The following is a 27,319-nucleotide window of genomic DNA, read 5'->3' as shown; positions in this document are numbered from 1 at the left end:
CTCCTTGTTCTCTCAACCCGAAACCGCTGCATTTGGCAAACAATATTCTGCCCCTCGAGTCCCCCAAATCCGAACGTCTCCCACATCCCGTACCAGCGATGACGGAAGCAAGAGGCGGCACCGGAACTGCAATGAGTTGTCACAAGGGGGCAACCCCAGACGCCAGAAATCGCCGCTTCACTCACGAAAACACAGCCCACCCCTCACCTCCTGCCCCGGCCTGTGAGGCAGAGGCAACCGCGTTTCCGCGCCCCTGGTCCACCAAGACGGAACGGACAAGGAAACAGACGGGGCCTCACAAGCGCGCACACAACACCTATCAGCGCCGGCTCCCACATACATGTAATGCCCACCGCCTCCCCTGACCTGTGGGAGGCGGGGCAGGAGGTGGGGCGGCAGGTGGTGATGGCGGCGGTAGGGGAGGGGTAGGGGAAGGGTAGGGGAGGGACACGGGAGGGGCAGGGGAGGGGCAGGGGAGGAGCAGGTGTGGGGCGGAGATCCCCTCGGCCCCCGCTCGCTCCCCTGCCCCGGACCGGCCTCCCCTCATCTGACCTGCACTCGTAATCTTCCCTTCTACCACGGAGACACAGCCCCGCCAATCAGCAGGGCCATAAGCGATCGCCACGGCAACAAGGCCGGCCAATCCGAGGGGGACTCCTCCCTTCCAACCCTTCATTCTCTCCCCTGCCCCCACGAGGCTGTGCCGCTCCATTCCACGCTTGTCAAACCAGTGGGCGGGAACGACGGAGGAGAGCGGCCAATGGCGGAGAGGCTTTTGCTTTCGTACCCAATGGGGGAGCGGCGCCTGTGTGGCCTCTAGTCCACGGGAGCCGAGCCGGGCCAAACCCAGTTGCTGCCGCGGCCTCCTTCTCTTCGTGTCCACCCTCAACACCTGCCAGCGCAGAGTTGGCGGCAGCGGCGGCCTCGGGCTTTGTCCCCTCTCCCCCCTTCCGCGTCTCCCCCCCACGCGGGGCGACCGCCTGCGGCCGAACCCGGCACCGCGGCCGCGGCTCGCGCCGCCCCGCCCGCCGCCTCCGCGCGCCCCCCTCCCGTTCGCCGCCCGCCCGCACGCACGGAGGCGCCGCCGGCAACGCCGCCGCCGGCAACGCCGCCTCCGCCCGCGGGGCCCGGGCCGTGCCGGGGGAGGAGGGGGAGCAGCGCCGCCGCCGCGGCCGGGCCCGTCCCCCACCGCCTCCCCCGAACACCATAGGCAGCTCCAGCACCAAGATGTCCAACCGGGTGCTTTGCCGGGAAGCTAGCCACGCCGGCAGCTGGTATACAGCCTCAGGTACTGGCGCCGCGGCCCGCAGCACCGCGGGGGGTGGGGGGCTGAATCAGCACTTTCCGCTGTCGGGGCCGGTACCGGGCGCGGGGAGGGGCTGTCAGCCCCGCCCCCGCCGGCGCGGCCGGCACATGCGGGCGAGTAGAAGGTGTAGGGGCTGCGGCCCTCCTGGGCCCAGTGAAGGGGCGGGGGGGGTCGGGGTCGGAGTGGTGGTTGGGCCCGGTTCGCGGTGGAGAGCGGCCTAGGAGGTCAGTTGGGCCGCCAGAGCCGGAGAGGGTGTTCCGTTGTGCATCCGGAGGCCATCGCATGTGCACACCTGCTGGCCGCCGCTGGCGCTCCGGTCCTGCCCGGCCCGGGACCCTGAGCCAGTAAAGCGGCGCCTCTCGCCGGAAAACCGGTGTTTGAGCGTGACCAGGGCTGGATCGGTCCCCTCGGGCATTTGCTGTGTACCTACCCTTGCTTTAGGGACGCGCATTGCTGTAACTAAGTGCCTCAAGGTAGTGGTGGTAGAGCCGGCCTGTGTATTGTGCTTCGTAACGAATATTGCACTTAATCTATGTGCAAGCGTGCAAACAGATTTTGGTATTTTGGAGTGCTCTTGTTGGTTTGGGGTTTGTTGTTTTGGTTTGGTTTGGGTTTTTTTTTGTTTTGTTGTGGGGTTGGTTTGTTTGTTTGGTTTGGTTTGGTTTTCTTTCTCCTGAGAGAACATAGGGGAAATGAGTATTTTGTAGGATTAAAAGGCAGACAATATAATGGGGTGGAAAATAAGGAAGTTTATTTTACTTCTTGTAGTTCCAGATGAGCTTCTGTCTTTGCTTTCTAGAGCGCTTTTTCTAGTAGTAATGTCAAGTTACAAAGTAGTAGTACAGAATGGGCTCCGTCTGTTTAAAATGTAGTATTTGCAGAAATAAAGACATCGTGCATTGAAGGAAGGGCTACCATTCCTTCCTCTTCCCTCCCCCTCCCCCCCCCAAAAAAAGCCAGACACTCGTAATAATGCTTTGATAGGAAAGCATGGAAAAACAATATTGTTGGACTTTGGGACAGAACTCTGCTATTGTAGATAGGATGCACATTTGTATTTTTGGAGCTGTTAATAATGAGATTTGTAAGGGATGGTCTTTTAGCTGTCCTCAGGAGCACGGATTATTATGAAACTGCAGGTGAAGAAACTTAAATGAACAAGAGGCTCTTCTAAAGAATAGGTCAGATGGAGGGGGGATACAGTTTTTTAAAATATGAAGAGGTACATTCGGTATCCGAAACTGACATGTAAGGACTAGATGTAAAAAGTCATATGCTTCTTTTGGCTGTAATGGGTTCAGTTTCTTCTGTTCTCCACAAATTAGTGAACAGGGTATGAGGAAAAAATTGAAAAGGGAAGGAAAGAAATGTAATACAGGAAGAGGTAGTTCGTGTGATAAGTAGCTGGGCTTCAAATGGTGGGTTGGCAATTTGGAGACAACAGTGAAGGATGATTGTTTTCCTTCTGAGTCTCAAATCTTCATCCAGGGTCAATAGCTTGCAATTATAGTTTTTTCCTAATGGTCTAGAAATGTTGTTTGCTTTCTGTAAATCTCGTATAACCTAATTATGTCAGAAGTATAGGTTTGAATGTTCAAAGACATCAAAATGTTGGAGCTTTGTGGTCACATTTCCCAGTTTGCTTGTGCTATTTATATTTTCATTCATGAATACATCAGGAAATGTATTTGCAATGTGGAATAGCTAGTTGACCTGACACACAAGTTTTGTAGTTAGATGTTGGACTTCATACCAATTTACTGCTGGATGCTTGCAAATAAGAACTTTTTTTTAAAAATCGTAACTAAAGTGTCATAAATGCTGTGGCTGACAGTTTTGTTTTGTTTTTTCTTTCCTGTAATAGTTAAGTGCGTAGTTTTACTAGACTGCACCATGGTGAGTCTGTGTGACTAGTTTGTCCAGTACTACTCATCTGTAATAGGAGATGCAAAACCATGTTGCTCCCATCGCTTTTGGGCAGCCCTCTGGGTATTGCTTATTGAGGTCATGGGGGATGGTTGCCCAGATGCTTGCACTGCATGAAAAAACCCAACTTGAATCATGTAATAACTATGATGACTATACTTCTGACAGTTGTTAACTGCTACAGTGTGTGTGTGGTGGAGGTAAGTGGTGGTTGTTGCATAGGCTGGAGGTTTAGGAATTGCATTTTGCTTTCCTTTGTAGGATTTTCCTTAAACAAGAAAGGAGTGTTATTTATGTCACTTCTTGTGGAACTATCTTGTCCTGTTTACATAGGGAATGTGAGAGCAGGAATTTTTGATGTTCAGCAAGACAGAGACTACCCATTATTTGTTGCTTGGGTGTTAATTTTTGTGTGCCATTTAGGAGGGTCCATCAGAACTCAAAAGGAGACAAATGGGAACCAAGATGGCATTTGTTCACTACAGACTTAAAATCTTGTTGTGTTTTAAGCCAAACTTGTATGTCAGCTGCTGTTTCAAACTTGTAACATTGGCTTGTTTCCTTAGTTGTATTACTTGAAGAAAATCAATTTTACCATATGATTTCAAAGATGGAGCTGAGGCAGGGATTAGTTTGAATTGTGATAGTTATTCACTGCATCCCTCTGATTCTCAGGGGATTGTGTTGTCAAGTTCTCCTGTCCACTCTCTTCATGCTTACCATCTTGGCCCAGAAGTGATTTGCTGGGTTATAGATATAAACTGGATAGCATTTAAGCTTTCCCTTTCCTGAAAACTGCTCTCTTTTTGCAGAGCTGAATTCGGTTACATAGGGCAAGCAGATGCCCTAAAAATGGTCATCCTAGTCCATAGTTAAGGTGCTGATGTCTGAAAGAGTAATGAGAAATATGATTTTTGGAAGATATGTTCAAAATCACTATGTATGAAAGTATTTTGAAGAGTCTATGTGAGGATGAGGTTTTTAAGCAGCAGTTTATTCCAAGGTACTTGAGGGTAAAACATCAACCAAACATCCAGGCGGATGCATGCCACCCTGGAACCAGGGGTTGGGGGTTGTTGACTACAAAGAGAGCAGCCACTGCTGTACTTAAGAAAACTTGTATCTGCAAGGTCTGGCTGTAGAAGTTAACCCTGGGCCAAAGCTAGCTTGAGGCAGAAAAGGACAAAGGGTGGATCCAGAGCGCAAAACAGCTTTTGTGGCTAGGGGATGTTTCTGAACTAGATTAGCTGGCTTCTCTCTGCTCCAGGAGTAGAAGCAGCAGCAAAGATGAATCCAAAACTGTGTGGTAGGAAACTACTACTCTTTATGGACTTAAGAGGGATTAGAAGAAATGCCACATCTTTAGAGACTGTTCATATCTGTGAGGCAGCAGTTGCCTCCCTTGGTCCCCTATTTTCCTCAGCTATGGATGCTGAGGATGCTCAGATTCCTTTTGCCTTGGAAAATGCAAATATGCACTACATTCCAGTGTGAATACATGTCCTAATTGTATGATGCTAATTAATGCTTTCAGAGCAGGTGAGACTGGCTGTGCAATTACTCACATCTAGGCATGTTCACATGTTAGAATGTCACATCTAACTATAAGTAAACAACTTTATTGTTACTGGAGATAAAGCGAGGTTCCAGGCAGAAAGCTTACTGCTTGTTACTTGGTAAAGCTGAGAAGAGAGACAGAGAGAGGAAGATGGATTTCATGATGGTTTAGCATTTAACTTTCTATGCATTCTTCATCCATAATGTGCTGTTGTAAAGAAAAAAAAAAAACAACAAACCAAAACCAAAACAAACTACTTCCTTAAGAGGTTTCTGCAGTTGCATTCAGTATAAAAAGTTTGACCAAAATTTTAATTGCATCTTCTGTAGAATTCTGGGTGTTGGGGGAGTTTACATTTGCTTCATATCAGTGTGTTGCCTCCTAGTGGACTTCAGATGTGGACCTGTAGAGCATTTTGTCTGTCAGTAAACTAACAGTGAAGTCTGGTCAGTTGTTCCTCCTACTTCACAGCCACACTGAGTATCAGAAGCTTTACATCTGAGCTTCTGAATTTGAATAGTGCCATGGCCATTGCTGATAGTAGGTAAAACAAGCTCTTCTAAATAATGTGGTTTTTCACTTGCAGACATTGATCTGTATGTCTGTCTTAAAATAGTTAAAAATGGTGCATGGCATACCGTTGTTTCTGTGGACTAGCAGCCTCATGCATGGTGACCCCTAAAAACGTTTGCAAAAATAAGATAAAAACATACCGTGTATATATACAAGTATCACCCTGTTGCACTGCTGTTGTGTAGATTGGTTTTTGTGGTGGCTTTTTGTCTTGGGTTTTTTCTCTGTGTGGTTTTTTTAATTTCTTTTTAAATAAAGCATTATTGTGTAGTGAAAAATACTACATTCTGATTTATTTTGGGGAAAAGTCCTGCTTCTGCAGGGTTAATTGAAACCTCTAACGTTCGTACTACATTCTGATTTATTTTGGGGGAAAAGTCCCGTTCCTGCAAGGTTAATTGAAACCTCTAGTGTTCAGACCTCTTGAGAAATTAATTTTGACCAGCAGTAGGGAAGTGGAAGGTTAAAGGCAACTTGAAACAAAAATGGTATCATTTTCCATGACTGAATGCAGCACAGATACATTCTTAGAAACAAAAGGAGCATCTGAAATGTAAGGGAAATGCCATTCTGTCCTGAGTGTGAACTATTTGTGGGACAGTGTATGAATGTTCTCTCCTGATTTACTCCTCCATGTGAGAAAATTCTGTTAAGTGATGGCTCACTTCTCTGAGGAATCAATCCATGTGTTGCTGAAATGCAATTAAACATTAGGCTATATGCATTTTTTTTCCTGTATAGCAAGCCATTACAAGTGAGATGTCACACATTAGGGTGCTTAACATGGCTTATTCACTGGCAGCTGGCCTGCCTTGTCTGGCTCCTGGAAGTGCTAATTGAATGCTGTATCATTTATTAAAGTGTTTGATAGGACTTGTCTCAACTTCTCCCCAGTCAATGGAATGCTGATATAATCAAAACAGAAAGGGTTTTAGTAAGCTATTCCACATCACAGGAGTAAAATTGAATCGAGGGGGAGTGTGAGTAGCAATAGTATGTGATCTGAAACTTAGCTTGAAAGATGAGTTTGTCCCTGTATTAGGTATAGCTTATTTCTTGGTTTTCCTTGACCAAGCCATAGTGTTCAGAGGTGTGCTTTCTAGTAGCCTATGGCAAGTCCTTTAAACGAGGAGAGAGCTTTAATCTCCATAGGCTTATTGATGCAAATGTGAGTTGGCAGAGCAATTGCTGTATTGACTTCAAAGGCCATTGCATTTATTGTCTTCAAAGCTGTTTTTCATGATGTCTCCACAGACTGTCCTCTCCCTTTGGGTTGAGGGTCTGTATGGTGGTGTCTAGGTCAGCTGGAAAGGATAATACATTGAAGAACTTCTACAGATGAGAAAATAAATAAAAAGGCAGTTGTGTGTCATGAATGATCTGTTTAGAAACGATCGTTTCTCTTAAAGTTGGCCACTGTTTTCACATGTCTGCATTAATCATGGAATATGGTGTTAATATACAGACTATCATTTAATAGAGTGTACTGTAAAAGTATACTGGAGTAATTTAAAATACAATTTCTAGATTATTATTTCTAGCTGAATGACTTAGACACAGTCAACCAAGATACTGCAAGTAAAGAATGTAGATTCAACCTTCATTGTACAATTGGAACTGAAGAAGAGCTTTATATTTTGTGCAGTCCTGGTATTATTAAAATAGGCCTGCAAGTATAATTTAGTGATTAATTCTACAAATGCAGGTTACATTTTGCATGTATTAGAGCCAAAATCACTTTGTCAAAGCTATAAAAAAGTAGTTCATTTGTCTGGATCTCTGAATGACTTAACAGCTGAGGTATTTTATAAAGCATATAGGTGCATGTTGATTGATATTCTTACCAAGTGACATTATAGTTTGAAAATCTGTTTCTTAATAACTTTCAGTAAAGGTGAAAAAACCCTAGCAGAATACTGGAAAACTGGGACATGCAAGTTAGAACTGCCACCAAAGCAGATTTCAACATTCCTGTTGTGACTTATTTCCCCCATTTGAGCGTTACCTGATGTTTTATGTTCCTCTTACAATGTGTATAGTAGTAGTTTATGTAGCGTTGGTGCAATCTTTATTTGTATCTTTATTTTTTACCCAGTCCTGTAGTTTGTTTAAGTAAATTTCTGCTAATTTCACCATTTCATCAATATGCTACCAGTAGAAAGTGTGCCCCCCAATATGAGTTGTTGGAAATCACTGTCTATTCGGGACAAACCTTAGCCTTTGCATAGATAAAATCTGTTCTTTATTCAAGGATTTGGACTTTATTGTAGAAACAGTTTGCGGGGGGTTGGTTGGTTGTTTTCAAGTGGGGTCTGTCTTTTTTAAATCAATCCTTCTGTTTTCTGCAGTTTTAACTAAGAAGAGAAGCTAGTTAATCCTTTGTTACGTTGCAGTTGGCGTTTGCCTGATAACTGTATTAAATGTTTTGAATTCACCTTCAAAGTTGTGGAGTGAAGTTTCCCTTAGTTCCAGTTATTAAACCGTGTGCCATCCCCCAGGGTTTTGCTGTTACCTTGATTTTTGTAACACCCTACAAGAATAAAGACTTACTTACTTCTTAGTACATATACCGTAATATTTTTCAGAAGTATTTTTGAGGTGTAGCCTTTTTCATGAGTAGGTAAAGGTACTTAAAAGGAGTAAGGCTCAGAAAAAAAATACTGGCTCCTATGAGACAGGAGACATGCTTAGACAAGTAAAAGCAGTCAAGAAAAAATGTGAAAACTGGGGACTGCAACATTACTGTCTTTATGCTCCAGCATTATTTGTATTGCTGAAAGTGCTGTACGAGTGCAACCAGGGGAGATATGAGCAGTTTTCCCTGATGCTGCTCTGCATTTTGGTTGAGGCTTGTGCTTATCCAGTAAAAAAAAAAAAAAAAAAGCAAGCTACTGAGACTGAATATTCAGAACAAGCACTACATCTTCCCTACCAATCTGAAAAGGTAGATTTTGCACTAGAAATGGCTGCCAGGACAGAAGCAAGTTCTCATTATGTTGCGTTGACATTTGGTGTGTAAGCACTTCAGCCTCATGCAAGGAGATGAGCTTGGCTGTTGAAAGAGTGTGCTGGTCCTACTTAATCCACAAAACCTGAACCACAGCAGCTGGAAAATGAGATGATGAACTTAAGTGTGTGACTACCAGATGTCTGATTTATTATTCATTGGTTAACACTATCACGATTTAATGTGGAAAAATTCCTTCTAAGTTACTTTGCAAGAGTAATGTTGATTGTAAAAATGATTTATCATTTTAGGCAAGATATTTGAATAAATGCTTCCTGTTGCTGTATCCATAAATTTGACTGTTGGAGACTTACTCAGTTATTTTAAATTTGGCATAACTTCTGCCCATTTTCAAAACAAAATAGGATGTGAAATATCAACAGATAATGTCAGCATCCTTTGATTGCATGCCTGTATTTATACTTTACTTCATAGGATTGAAAAGTAGATCTTAAAGTTATGTACTTCAGTGAAGCTCGTATTTTGTCATCTAATTTTCCTTTAATCAATGAAAGGTATGATCTTACAGTATTAATATTAAAGTGGATTGATTGTTGCATCCATAAGCCTTTTTATCCTTCTTGGTTAGCCTTAAAAACCCTGTTGTGCTCATCCTGCGAGCTTTCTCAAGATGGGGTTTCTACCTGTAGCTCAGGGAGCAGAGACCTCTTCTGCTTCCTGCCACTGCAGCAGGATGCATAAATGGCAGTGCTATTCCCTGCCCATTCTAGTCAGTTTAGAGGATGGATATTTACTGCAGTTACTTCCATGACTATTTGCAAATACTTTTTTTCTCCAGTTTAACTTAATTTGCATATCAACCAAACCCACTTAACAGAACTCTTCATGAAGAAGCTACTCATCTCCTATAATAAAATTCCATATGGCAGAACATTTGTACTGTGATAATGGGGGGTTACTTATATTTTGTATATCCAATTCAAATATTTTTACATTAGCCTAAAACGTTGTCATGTTTGTGAAACTTGAAGAAAAACTTACCTGAATGCTTCAACAAAAACTTGATGCTAATTTGGTAACAAGAAAATTAGTTTTAGAATATCTACCTTAAAGTATTTGTAAGCATAGGAAGCTGCAGATAAACTTATACTCCTGTCAGTTCATGTAGGTGGTGTTTGATTGTTTAATTTTTTGTTTATTTATTTTCCTTTAGCTCCAAGGTCAGGTGAATATGCTATTAGTCCTTTGGAGAGAGACATTTGGTTACGTGTTTTAATCAAATAGTACAAATAAGCATCAGTTGAAATGCAAACTTAAGATTAGGTTGTAGTTAATAATTTAAAAAGGCATGTTGTAGTTGGACTAAAGAGAAAATCTGAAAGCAGGTGTGTTACCTGGTCCTTAAGTATACATTGAAAGAAGTTTCATCCCTTGGGTCATAAAATCACAGAATGGCTTGAGTTGGGAGGGACCTTAAAGATCATCTAGTTCCAACCCCCCTGCCATGGACAGGGACACCTTCCACTAGACCAGATTGCTGAGAGACTTATCTGTGCAAATCTGTTGTTTTGTTTGTTGCTTTGTCAGAGTGTCTATAATAGCAGACTAAGCAAACCTGGGCATCTTAGTACTACATTGTAACATCAGACATTTGTCTAAATTTGAGCAATCATACTGAATTTTAGGAAAGTACCTGAGATTCTGAACTTTGTCTTTAAGCTGTTCAGTGAGTTACCCAATTTGTCTTAACCAGAGACCTTAACCACCTTCTTAATCAAAAATCCTTGCTAAAGAAGGGATGGAGGAAGGCCAAGAACTGTGCTTTACTGGAGAAAAGAGTCCCAAGGGTGTCTCTTTGCTTGAGAGGTTCTGGCCTTTCTGCTGTTGTGCTGCCTCTGGATCTTCATCTTTGAGGAGAACGGGTCAGGATGGGCAGTCATGTTTTGTTTACATCTCTTAAACTCGTTCAGAAAATACTTGGGGAGAATGAGGAAGTCAACTTCTTGTAAGTTATTTGTGTCTTCACTCAAGTATATAAAAAGTAGTAAGACTGTAATAGAGTACTGTTTTGTTAGCTTTCTATTAGCTTAGAAAAAGGATGGAAATAGAGATCTATTTATTTTTATTCTAGCTTCCCCTCAGCAGCTTCCATTTTCTAAGATGTCATTATCCTTATTTCTGTTGCATGTATCTACTGCTTCTAATTTACATAAGCAACAGAAGCAGCAGAACAAAACTGGGTTGTCCTTTTTTTTTTGACAATATCATCATTTTATGAAGTCACTTTATTATTACAAAAGTGACAGTGGCTAATCAATGTCGCTTTTGCCACCTTAGAGTTGTAGACGGCAACTAAGGCATTCAAGGTGATTGTAGGCTTAGGGAAATGGTGTTTACCAGTTCACATTCTTCACGTAAGAAGGTAGGATTCATTTACAACCACAGAAGTCATCCCTTTTTCTATTAAAAAATAATTTAAAAAAAGTTTTATATAAGAAATAGTTGCTTTAACACTCCCAACCCATCCCGTCAGGTTTTCTAGAGAAAGCTTTTTTGGCTATCACTGGTGAGTGGCTGACTAGATTCTGTAAAAGCTGACATCTTTGCTCTGGTCCTGTCTAGTTCTTGTCAGGTTTTTTGAGAGCCATCATCTTGAGATCTGTTTAGAACATAGCTGTGAAATAGTTTTAGGTATTTAATTTAGGTTTGACTTTTCCTGGCAGTTGGTGGTTTTATATCTGCATGGGGAAGATAGAAAAATCTACAATATGCATGGTAGAAGACAAGCGGCTTACTGCACCATACTTCATAGATAAACTCTGCTGACATACAGTTCTGTCAAAAGCATGGTGTCAACTGAGAAAATTGCATGTGTTTTTCTCTTTGTTAATGATATGTTACTTGTAACAATAGCAACTGAATGAGTTTTACTTGAAAGTTTTTTGTTCTTTCATATAATAAATGTTGCACTGTATTTGCCAGACTTCTATGATTCTATGACTTGCTTCTTCAGGAATAGCTTTACATCCAAAGTGTTTCTTTGTAGTGGGAAATAAACAAAATATGCGTGTTTTGGTTTTTTTAATGTATTTTTAGAAGGCTTTTTTATCACCTGTCAGCTAATTTAATAGAGATTCTTTTTTTCACTTGCTGAGGTACAGAATTCAGTATAAAAAAAAAAAAAGGAAGAAAAAGAAAAAGTTAAATATGGGATTGACCAATTATCAAAGTTAATATTGCTACAATGTTTATGTATTTGTAATTGACATTGTTACAACATTAGTATAAGCATGGTGTCCTCTCTCTCTTTCCTTTGTATTTACAATTCTTCCAGGTTACTGTCTGCTTTGTGTTCTGCTCTTATGCTTGTTTGGTAACAATAAAGACTAAATACCATAACTATTTGGTATTATGTCAGTATGCAAGGTCTTTTTATTATACTGGTTTTCCATATTGGAGTCCTTTGATGTAGATTGTCCTAACTTTTTACTTCTGGATTCTGCAAATATGGGAAATCTACCATTTGTCAGCCTCTCTTTTGACAGCCATTCTTTCTAATGATGAAATGTTATGTGCACCAGTCCACAGAGCAAGAATCTGAGAAGTGTGTGTGTGGATGTGCAACAAATTAACTTCCCTGAACTAGGAAACTTTTCTACTGTAAGGTCCAACCTGACAGGCCTGTTGGGTTTGCTTTGATGTTTAAGATTATTTAAAACTTTCTGGACTTTATTTCTTAATTCTTGAAGTATTTTGTATTCTTTTATGGCTTCTGTATTTCCTTCTCTTCATAGGACCTCAGCTGAATGCACAACTTGAAGGCTGGCTTTCTCAAGTACAGTCCACAAAAAGACCTGCTAGAGCCATTATTGCACCGTAAGTTTGAAAATTATTTTTAGTATATATAATACTTGATCCGTTAAATGCTTCTGTATTTTGAGTGATGTTGAAAAGTGCTGAAAGGTAGTATTTTGGAGAAAGGTATATCTTGTTTTCCAAATAAGTATTTTGGATATGGCATGGAATGGAAGAAATCTGTGCACATTTTGGTATATGTTTAGTTTCCTTTTGGTGATGGACATTCACTTGTGATCCAGTAAGACAGGTTAAAAAATGAAGTAATGAAACACTATGCAGCTATCCAGAGTGGTTTACTTTTGTTATTTTACTCTTTTTGTTTTGTTTGGGTTTATTTTGGCTACATCAGAAATGGGGATTGTTTATACTGTTTAGGTGGAGTTCCATTTCCTGAATATAGTTGAGAGCTATAATAAGAAATGTTGGTCATTCCTATTTATGAGTTGGAAGGAATCACTAGAAAAAGCAACTTAAATATGATGGTTTTCCTGTGTTAACATAACACCGATTTAATGTTTGAAGAAATCGTCCCACATCTTCCTTAAGTCATTCTCACAGGAATATCAGGAAAGAGGCCTTTCATCTGAGCATTATAGGTAACCTGGGTTCTTTATCCAGAACTGCTGGAGGTCTTCCCATGGCCTCAACAAAGTGTTTCATTAACCATGCCTTTGTTTTCACACATGTAGCTAATGATATTTTTGTGAAAGACTGGGGAAGAAGACCATAGCAGAGAGAACCTTTCCGAAGGCTCGCTTGTCAAATAACGTACTTTGCTAGTTCACTAGGTCTCAGTCTCCTGTGTATCCCTTTAGTATGTATGCTAGTATCTTTCTAAGCTCTTTAGAATGAGTGAGGTAAGTGGCACTACAGTAAAACCCCAGGGTAGTTTTGAAGATAACTTGCTCCAGGTATCCCTCTGTGGATGAATATACATGCATGCAAGCACACAGACATAAGCATAAAATCCTCCAGTGCTATCAATGGGCAACTTCAAGTGTGCTGTATGTCCCAGGACTTGCAGTACATGCCATTCTAAAGACCGTTTGGAAAGCTGTGATGTTGTTGCACATTAAAATAAATGAGAACTGGTGACCTAAGGTCACAGGTATTCCAGAGGTGATGTGACTCAAACACTGTGTAATAGAGGCATAGTCTTCTGCTGTGGACATGCAGCTGAGTGAGTGTGAGCTTTTCTTCACCACTCTGCCTTGGACCTTGGGGAGTGAATGTTAGCTGAAATTAATACTTTTAGCAACGTAAATGGGATCTTCTGTTTTTAATAGTCTTGATAGGAAGGGGTCTTAAGATTTGGATGTGATAGTTGAAGTAAGTAATTATAAATGGTTTTGGAGTGCGCACAGGTCATGAAAAGCTCCAGGCCAGAGTGACAGGAAATGATAAAGCATCTATTGCATCCCCTGCAGTAAAAGCTACTATGCTGCATTCCAGTCCTTTCCTTGTGCTCTTTTGTTCTGTTGCAGAGGTATTGTTCTTCCATGCAGAACATTTCTGTTCTCTGTTTATCTGCTGTAAGATGTAATCTCTTTGCTGGAGCCCTCTTTGGTCATAGTATTCAGTAACAGAAGTGTGGTTAGAAGAGTTTTCAGCAGCTTGCTATTCTTTTGTCCCCTGGCTGTGCTCTTACCATCTTCATGAGTTTCTGATAATACACAATTGTGTAATCTGCTTACTAGTAATTTACAAGCAACAAAGGGTGCTTTGATCTGAAGGCTTACTTGGTAACATTCAAGTAAACAGTCAGTGATAGTTTTTTAATAAGTCTCTTGTACATTCAGCACTGCAGCAGTGCTCTCCAGCTCTTTCTATTTCTAGAGCATTGGGAGCAAATAATATTTAACAGATTAACTTCTAATAGCAATATCTACATATTTAAGATGTTAAATAATATTAAACAAGTTAATATTTTGTACACCTGGATTTGCAGCCATGCAGGATATACCTATTGTGGATCTTGTGCAGCCCATGCTTATAAACAAGTGGATCCTAATATTACGTAAGTATTAAAGTTTTTTGTTGCAAGGTGTAAGACAATGCCACTGTAATTCTCTGAGACACTGAATATTCTTTTCTTGTTCCTGCACCTCAAAGTACTCTAATTTTGTACTCTCTTTCGGCTTTTATGTATCCCTTCCGTTTAACATCATAAACGTTCACATTTTTTGTTTCAAAAGAAAAAAATAATGTATTGTTGAAAATGTAAAGCAATATTTTAAAATATTATCAAGACTTATTGGTAACTAACTTTTTAGAAGGGAGGTATTAAAGGTGTTCCTTTTTGTAGGTAATAACATTTAATTTGCTTCATTACTTGACATTTTGCTGCCTTTCTAAAAGCTGAAGCTGGTTGTTTTTCACTGGTCTCAGGGCATCTTTCCTTTTTTGTTGGGAGGTTTTGTTTGGGTTTAAAGTATATTAAAATATTTGATCATGATTCTGCATTGGTTTTTCAGTGCAGGATTATGGGCTGAATGCTACCAGGATTCTCTTCTGCTGTGGAGAAAGTGACCAGTGTGTGTATATAATATGTGAAGTCAATGAAAGTTACTTGTTGTAGTAATTTTAAACTGACTTGTTTCTAACATCACAAAAGTTTTTGTTTTGTTTTTCTAAAGAAAACAAACCCAACACACTACTGTAGTCTGCTCCTGCCTCTGAAAATATGAATGCAGTTATTCGAGGTTAAAGGAATACAATTCTTATATTCTGCTGACTGAGATGGTTTTTTTAAATGACAAAAAATGAAAGCATTTCCAATATTTACTAAAAGTATGTAGTTTACAATGTTTATGTAATAACTGGCTATGTCTGTCAGTTGCATAATTATGCAATAACATTTTTAATGCTCTTTGAAGACAATGATTTTAATTTTTTCTAAACTATTGTAAACAAAGTAAAGATAACTTAGTTTGACAGACAACTAGGTTCTCTAAAATTTCTTGAACAAGTTGCATTAACCATATTCAATGACATGGAGCTGGTTGAACTTTCTAGATCAGTTGCTGTTTTACTGCATGGGATATCTAGAATTTATCTTTCAGCTGAAGTATTGTGCATTCAGATATTTTGGTTTTAGGAGCTCTGTAAAAAGTTTTAGTGTTTTAGTATATCTTTCTATAACACTCCGTATGTAAGAAAAAAAAAAATCTTTACATGTCTCCCAGCCTTTAGTTCAGTGCCAGAAACAAGATTATATGATCCTGAATCTGAAAAGCTGAATTTCCTATAGTTTGTTTTGTTCTGTTTTGTTTAAGTCCCGTGACAGGAGACCCTTAACATCTAATCAAGAGCCAGGAACTGAGGACTTGATGAAATAACATCATGATGACGTGTGAAAGCTTGCAGTATCAGCTAAAGCTATGAATGTGAAGGTCCAAGTCCCTGTTGTTCATGCAACAGCTGAATAAAAACGTCATTTGAGAGTGACTTAAATTTGAGTTTGATGAAATCTGAAGTAAGGTTGATCAAGTAAATAAGTGAAAAACTCTGAGTAGGTGATAAATATATAATCCTCATTTGAGGGCACATACCTGTAGTTGTTGAAGGTGGTGTGTAACTTAATATTGTGCTGGTCCAAGGAAAGAATCAAAAAATCTGTTCTAAGGGGCTATAACACAGCATTCGACATTCAAACAAATCCAGTTAGACAGATTTCTAGCTAATGAGTGCCCTCAACTATATATAGCCTGCTTAAGTTAAGGCTGTGGGAAGCATTGTTGAACTGATCTCAGGATCAGTTCTGAGGTATCAAGCAAGGCTAGGTCATGGATTGATCTGTGGCCTTAACACAGCAGAGTAAAACTCTATTGGTAACCACCAGACAGTATTGCTTTGTATGTTGTTATTAAATTTGTTACCCTAAACCAAGTCTCTGTATGACTGCAGTTGTCTAAATAGTGTGCTTTTGTGTTAATTGTAGCCGAAAAATTTTCATTCTTGGGCCTTCCCATCACGTGCCCCTTTCCCGATGTGCACTTTCCAGTGTGGACATTTATAGAACACCTCTGTATGATCTTCGAATTGACCAAAAGAGTAAGTGCATGATAAAGCTTGAATTTTGAAGATTATTGAGGCTTGAATATTAATTGTGGTACTGCAGTGATGAGGATTCTTATTGGTCACTTCATTGCTTTTAAGGCATACAAGTATAAATCCCTTATTACTGCAATGAAAACTAACTTCTGAAAGATCTTGGTGGTTGCAGGCATTGCTATGTTTTATAACCCTACTGTTTCTCTTGTTCTTGCAATTGAGGAATTCTCAGTCTCCGTTTATCTTTCCCATAGAGAGTGTGTGCCTCTTGACAAGCCAATTTTAAAAGGGCTTTCAAAATTAAAATTACATTTGAGTTATAGCCCACTACACACCTGCTCCGTTATTCTGTCAAGTATTCTGTCTGCAAACTAAGACAGTTCTTCAATTAATTTGAGGTTATTTCTGATAGAGTAATAATGGAGGAACAAAAAGCTGCTTTTATTTGCATCCATTATTGCATGTGACTACTTTTTTAACTGGCAGAACTTAAAAACTATTAGTCCATGAAATACCAGTCTTTTAGAATAAGCTTAAAGGTGCAATCAAGATAAATTAGAGATTTGGACTTCCATGTGTTTTCAGGTGTACCTGAATAATCTTTTACAGTTACTTTTTCACAAGGGCTAATTGCTATTTCATCACAACTGTGATTAATCAGGTAGGGCTTTTTACATAGTGCCTGCAGAAATTTCCGTAGGTAATAAATTATTTGGGGGTTGTAGAACTCTTTTATGAAGCAGAGGCACAGCCCTACATGAAATCCTTCATCCACTGGAGAGTTTTCAAACTGTAGATATGACTCTGCACATCACCAAGCACACTTGAGAGCAGAAAAGATAACTTAAGTGTGAATTATTTAATCAGTTTTCGAAGTCTCTAGATTTCATGCTTCAGTTAATAATAAATTGTATTAAGCAGTAACACATTCAACAATGGCTCAGCTGATCAGCAATTTGTATTTTCTACAAAACATATGATAGGGTAGTGTGTGAAAATAGGAACTCAGTGACTAGGCAAACTCGTGTATTTTTCATGTGTTGTATTTGTGTTACTTAGATTTTCAGTTGTGATACAAAATTTTTTTCAATATACTATCAAAAGAACTAGTTTAAGACTCTTATGTTGTCAAGTGAATGTTTATATCTTAACCTGAACGTAATTTCAATCCTGAAATTATTTTAAAGCAAGTAGTTTATGATGACAGTTCTTGGAGGCAAGTAATTTGTATATAGTGGGCATGTTCTGATAAGCATGCACTGGAGTTTGCTTTACAGTACTAAAAAAAAATAGTCAAAATTAATCTTTTAATTACAGTTTATGGAGAATTGTGGAAGACTGGAATGTTTGAGCGTATGTCCCTACAGACAGATGAAGATGAACACAGTATTGAAATGCATTTGCCTTATACTGCTAAAGCCATGGAAAGGTACTAGGATTAATTGCTACTTCTACAAGAAGGAATGTTCTGTGCATTAAATGTTTGAACTACATTTGAAGTGCTGTAGGAAATAATAATATCCTTTATGGTATAGAATATCCTATATGGTGTATAATACTCACTTTCTCCCAGCCCCCAATAAAAATTTTGGGGAAGATAGCATCAGAGACTAGTATTAGTTGCTGTAATAGAAACTGAGTGGAGCAAACACCTCAATGGTGAAATTGGAAGACACTTTTCTAAACAAGTTTATATGTTTATAGTGACTTAATAGAGTTAACTTTAGATACGCTTACATGATTTTTGCAAGGCATCTCTGAAAGAAGGTCAAATACTGAGAGGGTTTTTCTGTGGAGTAGTTGTTTGTTTGGAGCTGTAGTACTAATATCAAAATCAGGGTTCCGTTTTGTTTTCAGTTTATTCTAACTTTTCTTCCATAGTATCTGTCGTTTTCTCTGGAGTATCAGTATACATCTGGGTGTTACCTTGAGCATTTTCATGTATGTTGGAAAATTACCTAACATTTGTGCAATATCTATGCAGGGAGATTTTAAGAATTCTGACTTTATTGATGGTTTAATTGTCTCTTTGTTTAGCATTTTCACCTTGCAGCAACGATAAATTCTATTTTGGGAGGGGATGTGTCTTGTGAAATGAAAATAGTTTCAGGTTCTAAAACAACTTTCTAGTATGACCATACCAAATTAACTGTATCTTCAGTTCAATAGTGTTCTTTTAAACAATTCTTCAATTTCAGTTAACAAGCCCTGAAAAAAACTTCAGATGTTATTTGAATTACAACCTCTTTTCTTTTGCTTATAAGCCATAAGGATGAGTTTACTATTATTCCTGTGTTGGTCGGAGCACTGAGTGAGTCAAAAGAGCAGGAATTTGGAAAACTCTTCAGTAAATACCTAGCTGACCCTAGTAACCTCTTTGTGGTTTCTTCTGACTTTTGCCATTGGGGTAAGTTTCCTCTCTCTTCATTATAAGAGTATAGTTAATATTTTGTAGTAATTTTCAAATAATGTATTTTATTAAACACTGAATGTTCTAACTTCTGGTAAATGTATCTTTGAAACTTAAATGCCTTTATAAGATAAAAAGAAAACAAAAAATGTTTTTGATCTGGAATAACAGATGAAAAATATTCACGTGGTAATGTTTTCAGTGTAGGACAGGTAATGAATGGTGAAGATGTATGGGTTTATATGCATCTCTTTACTGTTGCAGTGAAATAAGTGTCTGAGTTTCTTGCTGCTCTTTTAAGCACCTCAAAGCAACTTGCAGAACTAATTACCTAAAAATTCACTGGACTTACACCATCCCTCTGATGGAAATAAGTTTTATACATTTTACTGCTGGGTAAGATAGCAGGTGGAGTATTTATGCCAATTTGCTGGAGGTATCCCAGTTCATCTTGGTGGCTGAGCTATAAGGAGTCCAGAAGCCTTGACTTCTGTCGTACTTTAACACTTTATTTTTCTTTTAAGTGTGATAATAGCCAGAATAGGGACTGCTTCACAAAGATATTTTTATGTTACACAACAGACCTGTTTCTCTTTTTTCATTGTCATCTTTGGTCAACTTACGTAATTTTATGTAATATTTTACTCATCTTTGAACTGAGGAATACGTGGAGATATGTAAGAATGACCTGGGTTCTGTTGTGGCTAATGAACCATCTGGAACTGTTCATTTATCATGAACTTTGCCTTTGAACCTTCCTTAATGGTTATTGTGCAAGCAGAAGTAGCCTTACTCCAGGGTTGACTTTGTCAAGCGGGATATCAAAATGAAATGTTGCTTTACATTTTAATTTATGGAATTGGATTCCAAGGCAATTACAGACAATTAGTAAGTGATACTGTGGTGTCATCTGTACATAGGTTTTTCTTCAGGAGTATAGCTGCCTGCCTTATATTTCTTACTTCACTTCTGGGCTGCTGCTTTGATTGCCCTAGAATTTCTTCACTGGAGCTAAAAAGTGTAAAGTAAATGAAGATTACTACTTAAAAAATATTATTTCAATTATTTACTAAGTACTAGGGAGTGTTTTAGCTACGATTCTTCCCTTTTTTATTTTATACATGATTTTTGTTTCAAGGTCAGAGGTTCCGTTACAGTTACTATGATGAATCCCAAGGAGAAATTTATAGATCCATTGAGCACCTAGATAAAATGGTAAGTTTTCAGATTTGGTGGAACTAACTAACAAATTTCTCCTGTTTATTACATTTCTTTGAACACTTTAGAAATTTCTTTTACAAAATATTATAGATCAGCTATTTTATTGAATGTATACTTTTCTTCTGTTTACCACAATAAGAATTTATTGTCTGGTTTTAGCCAGTATCCTCCATTTTGACTGCACAACATACTACAGGTATAATCCAGTAAGCATAATTTAGGAGAACAAATGCATGTCTGCCTACCTAAAATGCCCTAGTGTAATGTAATTCCTGTCCACATACCCTCTTATGTTTCTGAGAAGCATTAAGAATTATGACTTGCGTATTGTAATAGTGCAGGCTTGACAGCTGTGATACCTGCATATTGAAACAGTGTTGGGATTATGCTAATGTTTGTAGCAACATCCATTTTGAGGAGGAGGGGCTGTAGGGGATTGTCCTGGTCAGGAAAACAAAGTTACCTTTTTCTTTGGAGTAGTCTTCTCTCTGCCTCTCACTCTGTAGTAGGTGTTGGGGAAAAGCAAAAGACCCTACTGCATTCTGGGTTTGGCAAATGTCTGAAAGTGACATTAAAACATAAAGATGATGCTAGTGATGGTGCATTTGCTTTGCAGCACAGGAGCCAAGGATTTCTTTTTAAATTAAAAAGCTGTGCTAATGTTCAAGACTATATTCAAGGCACAGAATCAAAATAGTTCTTCTTAAAATATTTAACCTTAAAATTTGCTTACAACTGTTTGGATCATCTATGTAACTTCTGCAGAATGTTTTAGAAGAGAGAACTGTTATTCAGGGCATGTTCATTTTTTTTTTTAATTGCCTTGAAGGAATAAATCCTCTATCTGCTGTAAAGATATCTGGAGTTTTTTGCTTTGTCTATCCATATTAACCCCTTTGTTTTTTCCTTCATTCTATTTATCCCACGTTTAATAATTCTTGTTGTCAGCTGAGAGCTTTCTCTATGAAAGACAAGTGTTTTTCTACAGAGTCTCAGAATTTGAGTATTTTTGCAGGAGAGCAGATTAAGGTGCATTAGCAAACATTAGTTTCCCATTGGTGATTTCTATGGTGAAAAACCGGAGTTTGGCATTTAATTAGTTTTAGTGCATACATTGATGCACCAGCTCTTTCTTTTAGTAGCTATTTAGCCAGAAGGACATTATGTTTTTTTGTCACATTGAAAAAATATTTTCATAGTTATTAAACAGTAGGCATAATTTTCAATCTTTTTAACTGGAAAACTAAGCATGCTGTGTAGCCTTATGCCACAGTTATTTTTTGCCTATTTATATCATGCCATATATGAACACATGACTCTATAGTCAAACTTTGCAAAGAGCAGGTTTTGCTTTCAGTAAATTTCAGGAATGTCTTGTTGTCAGTATTGTAGGTATACTTGAGACACCATCCACGATGCTACAGACATCTTCCTGTCACATTTCTTCAGCTTTTGGAAGGGGTTTATTCCGATTTGTACGCTCCACTCAGCTAATTCTTGTTTCCCTAGAAAAGTATTGAAATTTTTTGTCATTTGGCATGCTAAAGAAACTTGTTGGAACCACTAGGCCTCTCCCCAGAGAAAATAGCATTAAGATAGTTTTACTACAGGTTTGTCTCGTATCAGAGGTTTTAACCTCTGCTGTTACCAGTCCAGTACAAGGAAAGCAGCTGGCTGAGCACTTTGTAACCAGGGAGGTATTCTTTTTGTTAGAAAGGACAATGATCTCTTCCATATTTAGATTGGACCTTGAATACAGATGCGTGATAATTTTTTGGGTAGTTCATGAACAACGCTAAGCGCTTTGGGCACTGAATATTTATAAACCTGCTAACTGCTGTGAATATTTATAAACCTGGTAACTGCTGTGAGGCATTTTATTTGCTGTGATTTTAAGTTGGAGCATTTAGACTCCAGCTTAGAAAAATACCGAGTAGTAAATATTGCTGGGCAGACAGGTTTCTCCATGGTAACTCTTTATGTGACTGCTGTTACCCTCACAGTGACAGTGAAAGGAGTAAACCGCTCCATGGTTAATAGGGGTGCCTTAGGGAAGAATCTGCAAATGAAGAGTTATAATGGAGCAGCTGAGTTGCAATAACCTGGTACCTACCACCTTCTTAAATAAAAGTGGGGGAGTATTCTGTAAGGCATCATCAAAGAGTAATTATTCTTTGCTTATGGTAACAGGAAGATGCAGGCTGCTTGCTTCAGTCTTCACTGCCAGATTGGTCATTTTGTATCTGTGAAACCTTATGCCTCTCTCTAGCCAACAGAAGGATTCTGTTACCCTGAAGGCTGAGTGGGGAGGATCCCATGGGCACTGAGGAGAGCTACACAGGAGAAGTGCACAGCATGGGTGGCTTTTCAAGTGGTTCTAATGGACTGCTAAATTCTGATGGCTTCCACCATGCTGCTAAGGTGTGCCACCATCTTCTACAGTGTTTCAGCCTGGAAAAGCTTCTTAGCATGGGCATAATGCAAGACCACTGCTCTATGCCTGGGTGCCCAGCTCTCAACTGTGCCCAGCCAATAATTTTCCTGTTGGTTGTTTACCTTCTAGTCTTGAGTGACTCACACATGCAAAGATAGTTGGGCTGGTTAGTGCTAAGACCAAGTTTGTTTCTACTTCCATAAGTGTGCTGCTAGTTTATATTTTTTTAAGTATGAATAAGTGGCTGAAGTAACTGATGGCAAACTTAAATTTGAGCAGCTGAAGGATTATTGGAGCATAGTACAGAATTCGCCCCTGGGCTTTGTTTTGGTTTGTGGGTTGGTGTGGTGTTTTGGTTGGTTGATTGGGTTTTGTGTGTCTGGCTTTTTGTTTTGGTTTTGTTTGTTTGTTTGGGTGTGTGTTTGGTTGGTTGGTTTGTTTGCTTTACAGAATCACAGAATTGTTTGGGTTGAAAAAGACCTTAAGAACATCCATTCTCTTAACTCTACCAAGGCTGGTGCTAAACCATATCCCTAAGCATCACATCTGTGTGGATTTCAAACAACTCCAGGGGCAGGGATTCAACCACCTCTATGGGAAGCCTGTTTCAGTCTCTGAGAACCCTTTCAGTGAGGAAATTTCTTCTAACATCCAACCTAAACCTCTCCTGGTGCAACTTGAGGCCGTTTCCTCTCATCCTATCACTTGTTACTAGTGAGAAGGACCACCCCGCACCTCACTCCAACGGCCTTTCCAGGAGTTGTAGAAAGCAATGCGGTCTCCCCTCACCCTCCTCTTCTCCAGAACTTACTTTGTTTTGTTTGGGCTTTTTTGGTAAGCTTGTAGATACTTGATCCTGTAGGGGATGATATTTAAGAATGTTAACGCTTCTAATCACATTAACTGCACTGTGCTAGGTTATTGTAGATGCCATTTACAGTATCTGGTTAACTGAGATATGCAATTTCTGTGTGGTGCAATAATAACCATACATTTTTATCATGTGCGTTTTGTCACATATTTAACTCTGTTTTAAGTCATGCCTAGCTGAGTTGTCTTGAATACCAAAAATTATATGCTTCATACCTTCTCTTTATAGGAAAATAAGCCACAACTTGACAAAAATGTTTCCTTTCTCTGCAACAACAGATTAGAGTGAGGAACAAGCTGGTAGTCCTTGCTCCTCTGCCACATGTGGGGTTTTTTTGTAAATCCAAAAGGTTGAAAAGTTCAGTACAGCTGAATGCTTATAGGATATGTGTTAATATCCATTTTCTTTGGATTTTCTCCAATCTGTGATGTATGGAGCTCTGTTAGCAGTTTCGTAGCTATAAATGTTTCAGTGCTGAACTGTGCCTTGAAATGTGCTTACTAGGCATTCTGATAAATCCATGTCCATTCATTTGAGACAAACACTTAAATATCTCTGCCCAGTGTGTTCCAGTGACTTACAGCTATAAAATGAGTCCATTTTCATTTCTAAAAAGTAATGAAAGGATCAAATGGATAAAATATTCTCATGAGCTGTTCAGTATCTGAATAAAATGCCTTATGCTTCTTTAGTTTCACTTGAGTATATAGTTAAGTTTGAGTCTGCTTTCTTTAGCTGCTTAAGCTTTTCAAATGCAATGATATCTGTGTAATCATGTTAGTTAGAGAATAGCTACCTTTACTTTTTTGGCACTCAGTTCAGGTTCTGTAGATCTGGAGTGAGTTAACAGCTGGCCAGAGGTCCAAACATCCTCTCTATGACCCTGGGAGAACTGAGCTCTTGCCAGCAATTCAGTCAGCATGGTTTGGTTTTATTTTTTGCATAAAATTGATCTCTTTATGCATTCACCTTGTGTCTGGTTGTGTACTTTTAATTAAAAAGGTAGTGGTTGTGGTTGCTGTTTTCTAATCCTCCCAAACTCCTGGGACTCTCCACCTCCTCAGTTGTAAGCTGTGATCCAGTCTAAATAACTAGCGTATCTGCCAGATCAGCCAACGCCCTTGCAGAGTATTCAAGAAGTTTCACTCTTGAGGTGGAGACCTCAGACAGACTGACTGCTTCCTGCACTGTGATTTCTCCTTTTATCACCTATGCTTTCCCAAGAGCAGGCAAAGAGGTTGGAACAATTGCAGAAATCTCGGGAGAAATTCTCTCCCTTTCTGGTACCAATCTCCCATTGTCTTCATGCAAAGTGTATGTGGTTTTCCAGTCTCCAAGGAAAACCTACATGTAAAATCACAGCTAAACGTCTTAATGAATTAATGAGAGTCTGGAGCTCATTTACCTGGTGAAGAGAATTAATTTTGAGACAAAGGGGAAATGCAAGGGAATGGAGACAAATACAGGCAAAATGGCAAAGCCATGATGAAACCCAGGCGAATAGTTCATTTAGACTTGCTTTAAACTGCTTTCCTGGTATTTGATCTGCTCTGTGGATGGAGTAAGAATAGGCTGTATCTGAAGTTGTAGGATTCTTTTTGCTTTTAAGAATGCAAATGTTTGTATATGTGGAAGGTTTTGTTTTCCATACATGTGCTGGTTTTCATAATATGATTCCATAGGACTGTGGATCTCCCTGTGGATGGAGATGTTGTACATACATATTTGCCTCACGTAAAGAGGAAGCACCATTTCCTGGCTCTTAAGCTTCTGTCATGCACCAGCTTTCTGGAGCTTTGGAAATGTTCTGGATCTGCTTTCTGTGCTGTCTGCAGATGGCCAGTCTTTGTGCAGGTCAACTGCCTTTCGTGTGTGATGTGTCTGGGATACATTGCACTTTGCTACATGCTTGAATTGCATGTGTGTATGTTGATGATTTTCCTAGGGTTTTTTGATATCTGGAAGTCCCAGGCAAGTGTTCAGCCTTGAGTTCAGTTTTCAGGGAGGAGATGGAGGCAAAACTTCTTGCTGCTTTGCCCATTTAGTTAGTTTTTCTGGTTATTGGTATACAAAATAGTGTAGACTCAAGCACCATTGGAGGCGGGGAATAGCTAGGAGGAGCTTTTTTAACACAAGCCTCAGTGTTACTTGCAAATGTAGCTTCATGGATCTGTGGATCATTGACAGCTCTGGAAGAGCTTCTGCACTTTTAGTTTGGCAAGGGATCACAAGAGGACTACAAGCTAGAGGTCACATACTGAGCTTCCCTTGGTATAAAGCAGAGATTTTTTTCCTCCTGAAGTATTCCCTGCTGTCATAAATATCTGATGTATAAGCACCTGCTTGTGAATGTGTGAAGTAATTATTGCTATTGATTCTTTTTCAGGGTATGAGCATTATAGAGCAGCTAGATCCTGTATCTTTTAGCAACTACTTGAAGAAATACCACAATACAATATGTGGAAGACACCCTATTGGCGTATTATTAAACGTAAGTAACTCTTTGATTTGTTGAAAAGTGTAACTTCTAGCAAAATGCTTCCATTTGTTTTGAACACAATATTCCTGGAGTATTCCTTAGTTCTAAAATGTGTTCTCAATTTGGTCTCCAATTTCTGTGTCTTGCATATAGACAAATGTAGGCTTTTACAAAGGCTGAGGGTTTTCAGCTCTTTCCTCTCCTAAGGGAAATGAGGTGGCATGTTCCTTTTGAATTTCAATCACTTTCTCTTGCCCCTAAATAAACAAATTAATCTCCCTGAAGAAGTATGTGCTTACTCTTTTGAATCAGTATTTGCAAAGATGTATACATTTTTTCTGTATTGCTACTAGCTGGCTATTGAGTGCCTTGTGATGCCAGCATTTTTGGGTTCTGCAGATATGATGCGAGATTGTTTCTGGAAGTATTAGTGCAGTGTTAACTTGTAAATTTATGGCAATTAGAAGTCATATTAACTGGTTCTTACTAGTTACCCTGTTCTGCTTTGGTGATGCAGTAGAGACATCAACCTGGCTTAACTTAGTTGTCTAAATTGGGTCACAGCTGCTGTAATTCAAATCTGAAACAGGAAGCACATTAATCTTTTAAAATGGGAAAACTTAATTCACTGGAAATGTAGTCTATATGAAGAACATGTAAAGGAACTTTAGAGCCTATAAAGGTTTGTATGAGCACGGGGGATGCATGTAGCAAAATTCAGTACTCTGACAACTCTGCAAAAATATCCAACTCAGCTTCAGGTAGTGATTCGTTTTGCAGTGAATCTGAGCAAAATTTTGTTCATTCACTTTTGCTAATAATCACACTTTAATAAATTGTCTTGGTACATTTTTTCCTTAATGGAAGAAATATTATCTAAACGGTGTTAATAGTGTGGATTGTTTTGTTTTGGGGTTTTTGGTTTGGTTTGGTTGCTTTTTTTTTTTTTTTCCACAACATCCGTGTTTCTGTATACATTCCTTATGGAACTGAAAGTGTTGTTCCCAAAGGATCTATTTTGAGAGGCTGTTTAACATTGCTCTATAAAACTGCATGGATGTACCTAGTGCAGTGGGGGGAGTATCAGTGAATGATACAGTACAGAAATGGATTAGGTGCACAAGTTACTTAGAGATGCATATATTATTGTATTATGGGAGATGGTGCAAGGACCCCTGGGCAGAGGGGAGAAGATTGAGATGTAGAAAATGTCATGATTTCACTGATGCTTTTTAAAACCAGCTTTTTTTTTTTTCCTTTTTTTTTTCCAGGCTATCAGTGAGCTCCAGAAGAATGGAATGAATATGAGCTTTTCATTTTTGAATTATGCTCAGTCAAGCCAGTGTCGAAACTGGCAAGACAGCTCAGTGAGTTATGCAGCTGGAGCACTTATGGTCCACTGAACTGCTGAATGCTCAGGGATGGCATCTGCACACACTCTGTATACGGGGTCCCAGCCTAGCCCTTACAAAGATACAGTCCCTGGTCTTTGGGTATACTGAAACCTCAAACTAATAGAACTCTCTTCTTTTGTAGTAGGTGTAGTCCTTCCTTAGTTTCAACTCATTTAAAAATGCTTTCTTGTTTAGGACAACAGAAGGAAGGCTGGTATCAAAACATTTTGTGTTTGTTTTTTTTTTGTCTTCTTTTCTTTTTTTTTTT

General features: G+C 39.2%; 1 protein-coding gene across 4 annotated transcripts; it reads left to right on the top strand.

The window, feature by feature from the left end:
- Positions 1–1,227: 1,227 nt before the first annotated feature.
- MEMO1 (mediator of cell motility 1) lies at positions 1,228–27,319 on the top strand. 4 transcript variants are annotated; one of them, XM_054393979.1, is made up of 9 exons: positions 1,228–1,288; positions 12,126–12,207; positions 14,138–14,206; positions 16,130–16,242; positions 17,560–17,671; positions 18,507–18,649; positions 19,791–19,867; positions 25,565–25,669; positions 26,929–27,319. In XM_054393979.1, exons 1-9 carry the CDS (start codon positions 1,228–1,230, stop codon positions 27,058–27,060), a joined length of 894 nt encoding a protein of 297 aa, XP_054249954.1. In that variant the 3' UTR covers positions 27,061–27,319. The 4 variants fall into 4 exon arrangements, with proteins under 4 accessions (XP_054249954.1, XP_054249962.1, XP_054249970.1 ...); XM_054393972.1 differs by lacking the exon at positions 1,228–1,288 and adding an exon at positions 3,526–3,700; XM_054393987.1 differs by lacking the exon at positions 14,138–14,206.

Source organism: Indicator indicator, chromosome 2, assembly GCF_027791375.1.
Source record: "Indicator indicator isolate 239-I01 chromosome 2, UM_Iind_1.1, whole genome shotgun sequence".
Lineage (NCBI taxonomy): Eukaryota > Metazoa > Chordata > Aves > Piciformes > Indicatoridae > Indicator > Indicator indicator.
The sequence above is the reverse complement of the archived record's forward strand: the minus strand, read 5'-3'. Positions and strand labels throughout refer to the sequence as shown.

Bases quoted from the DNA above. Each gene is read 5' to 3' on its own strand.
- MEMO1 (XM_054393972.1), top strand. From the start codon at position 3,526: ATGTCACTTCTTGTGGAACTATCTTGTCCTGTTTACATAGGGAATGTG. The intron at 16,243-17,559 runs GTAAGTGCATGA...TTTTAATTACAG, and splicing joins TCTTCGAATTGACCAAAAGA to TTTATGGAGAATTGTGGAAG. The intron at 18,650-19,790 runs GTAAGTTTCCTC...TTTTGTTTCAAG, and splicing joins TTCTGACTTTTGCCATTGGG to GTCAGAGGTTCCGTTACAGT.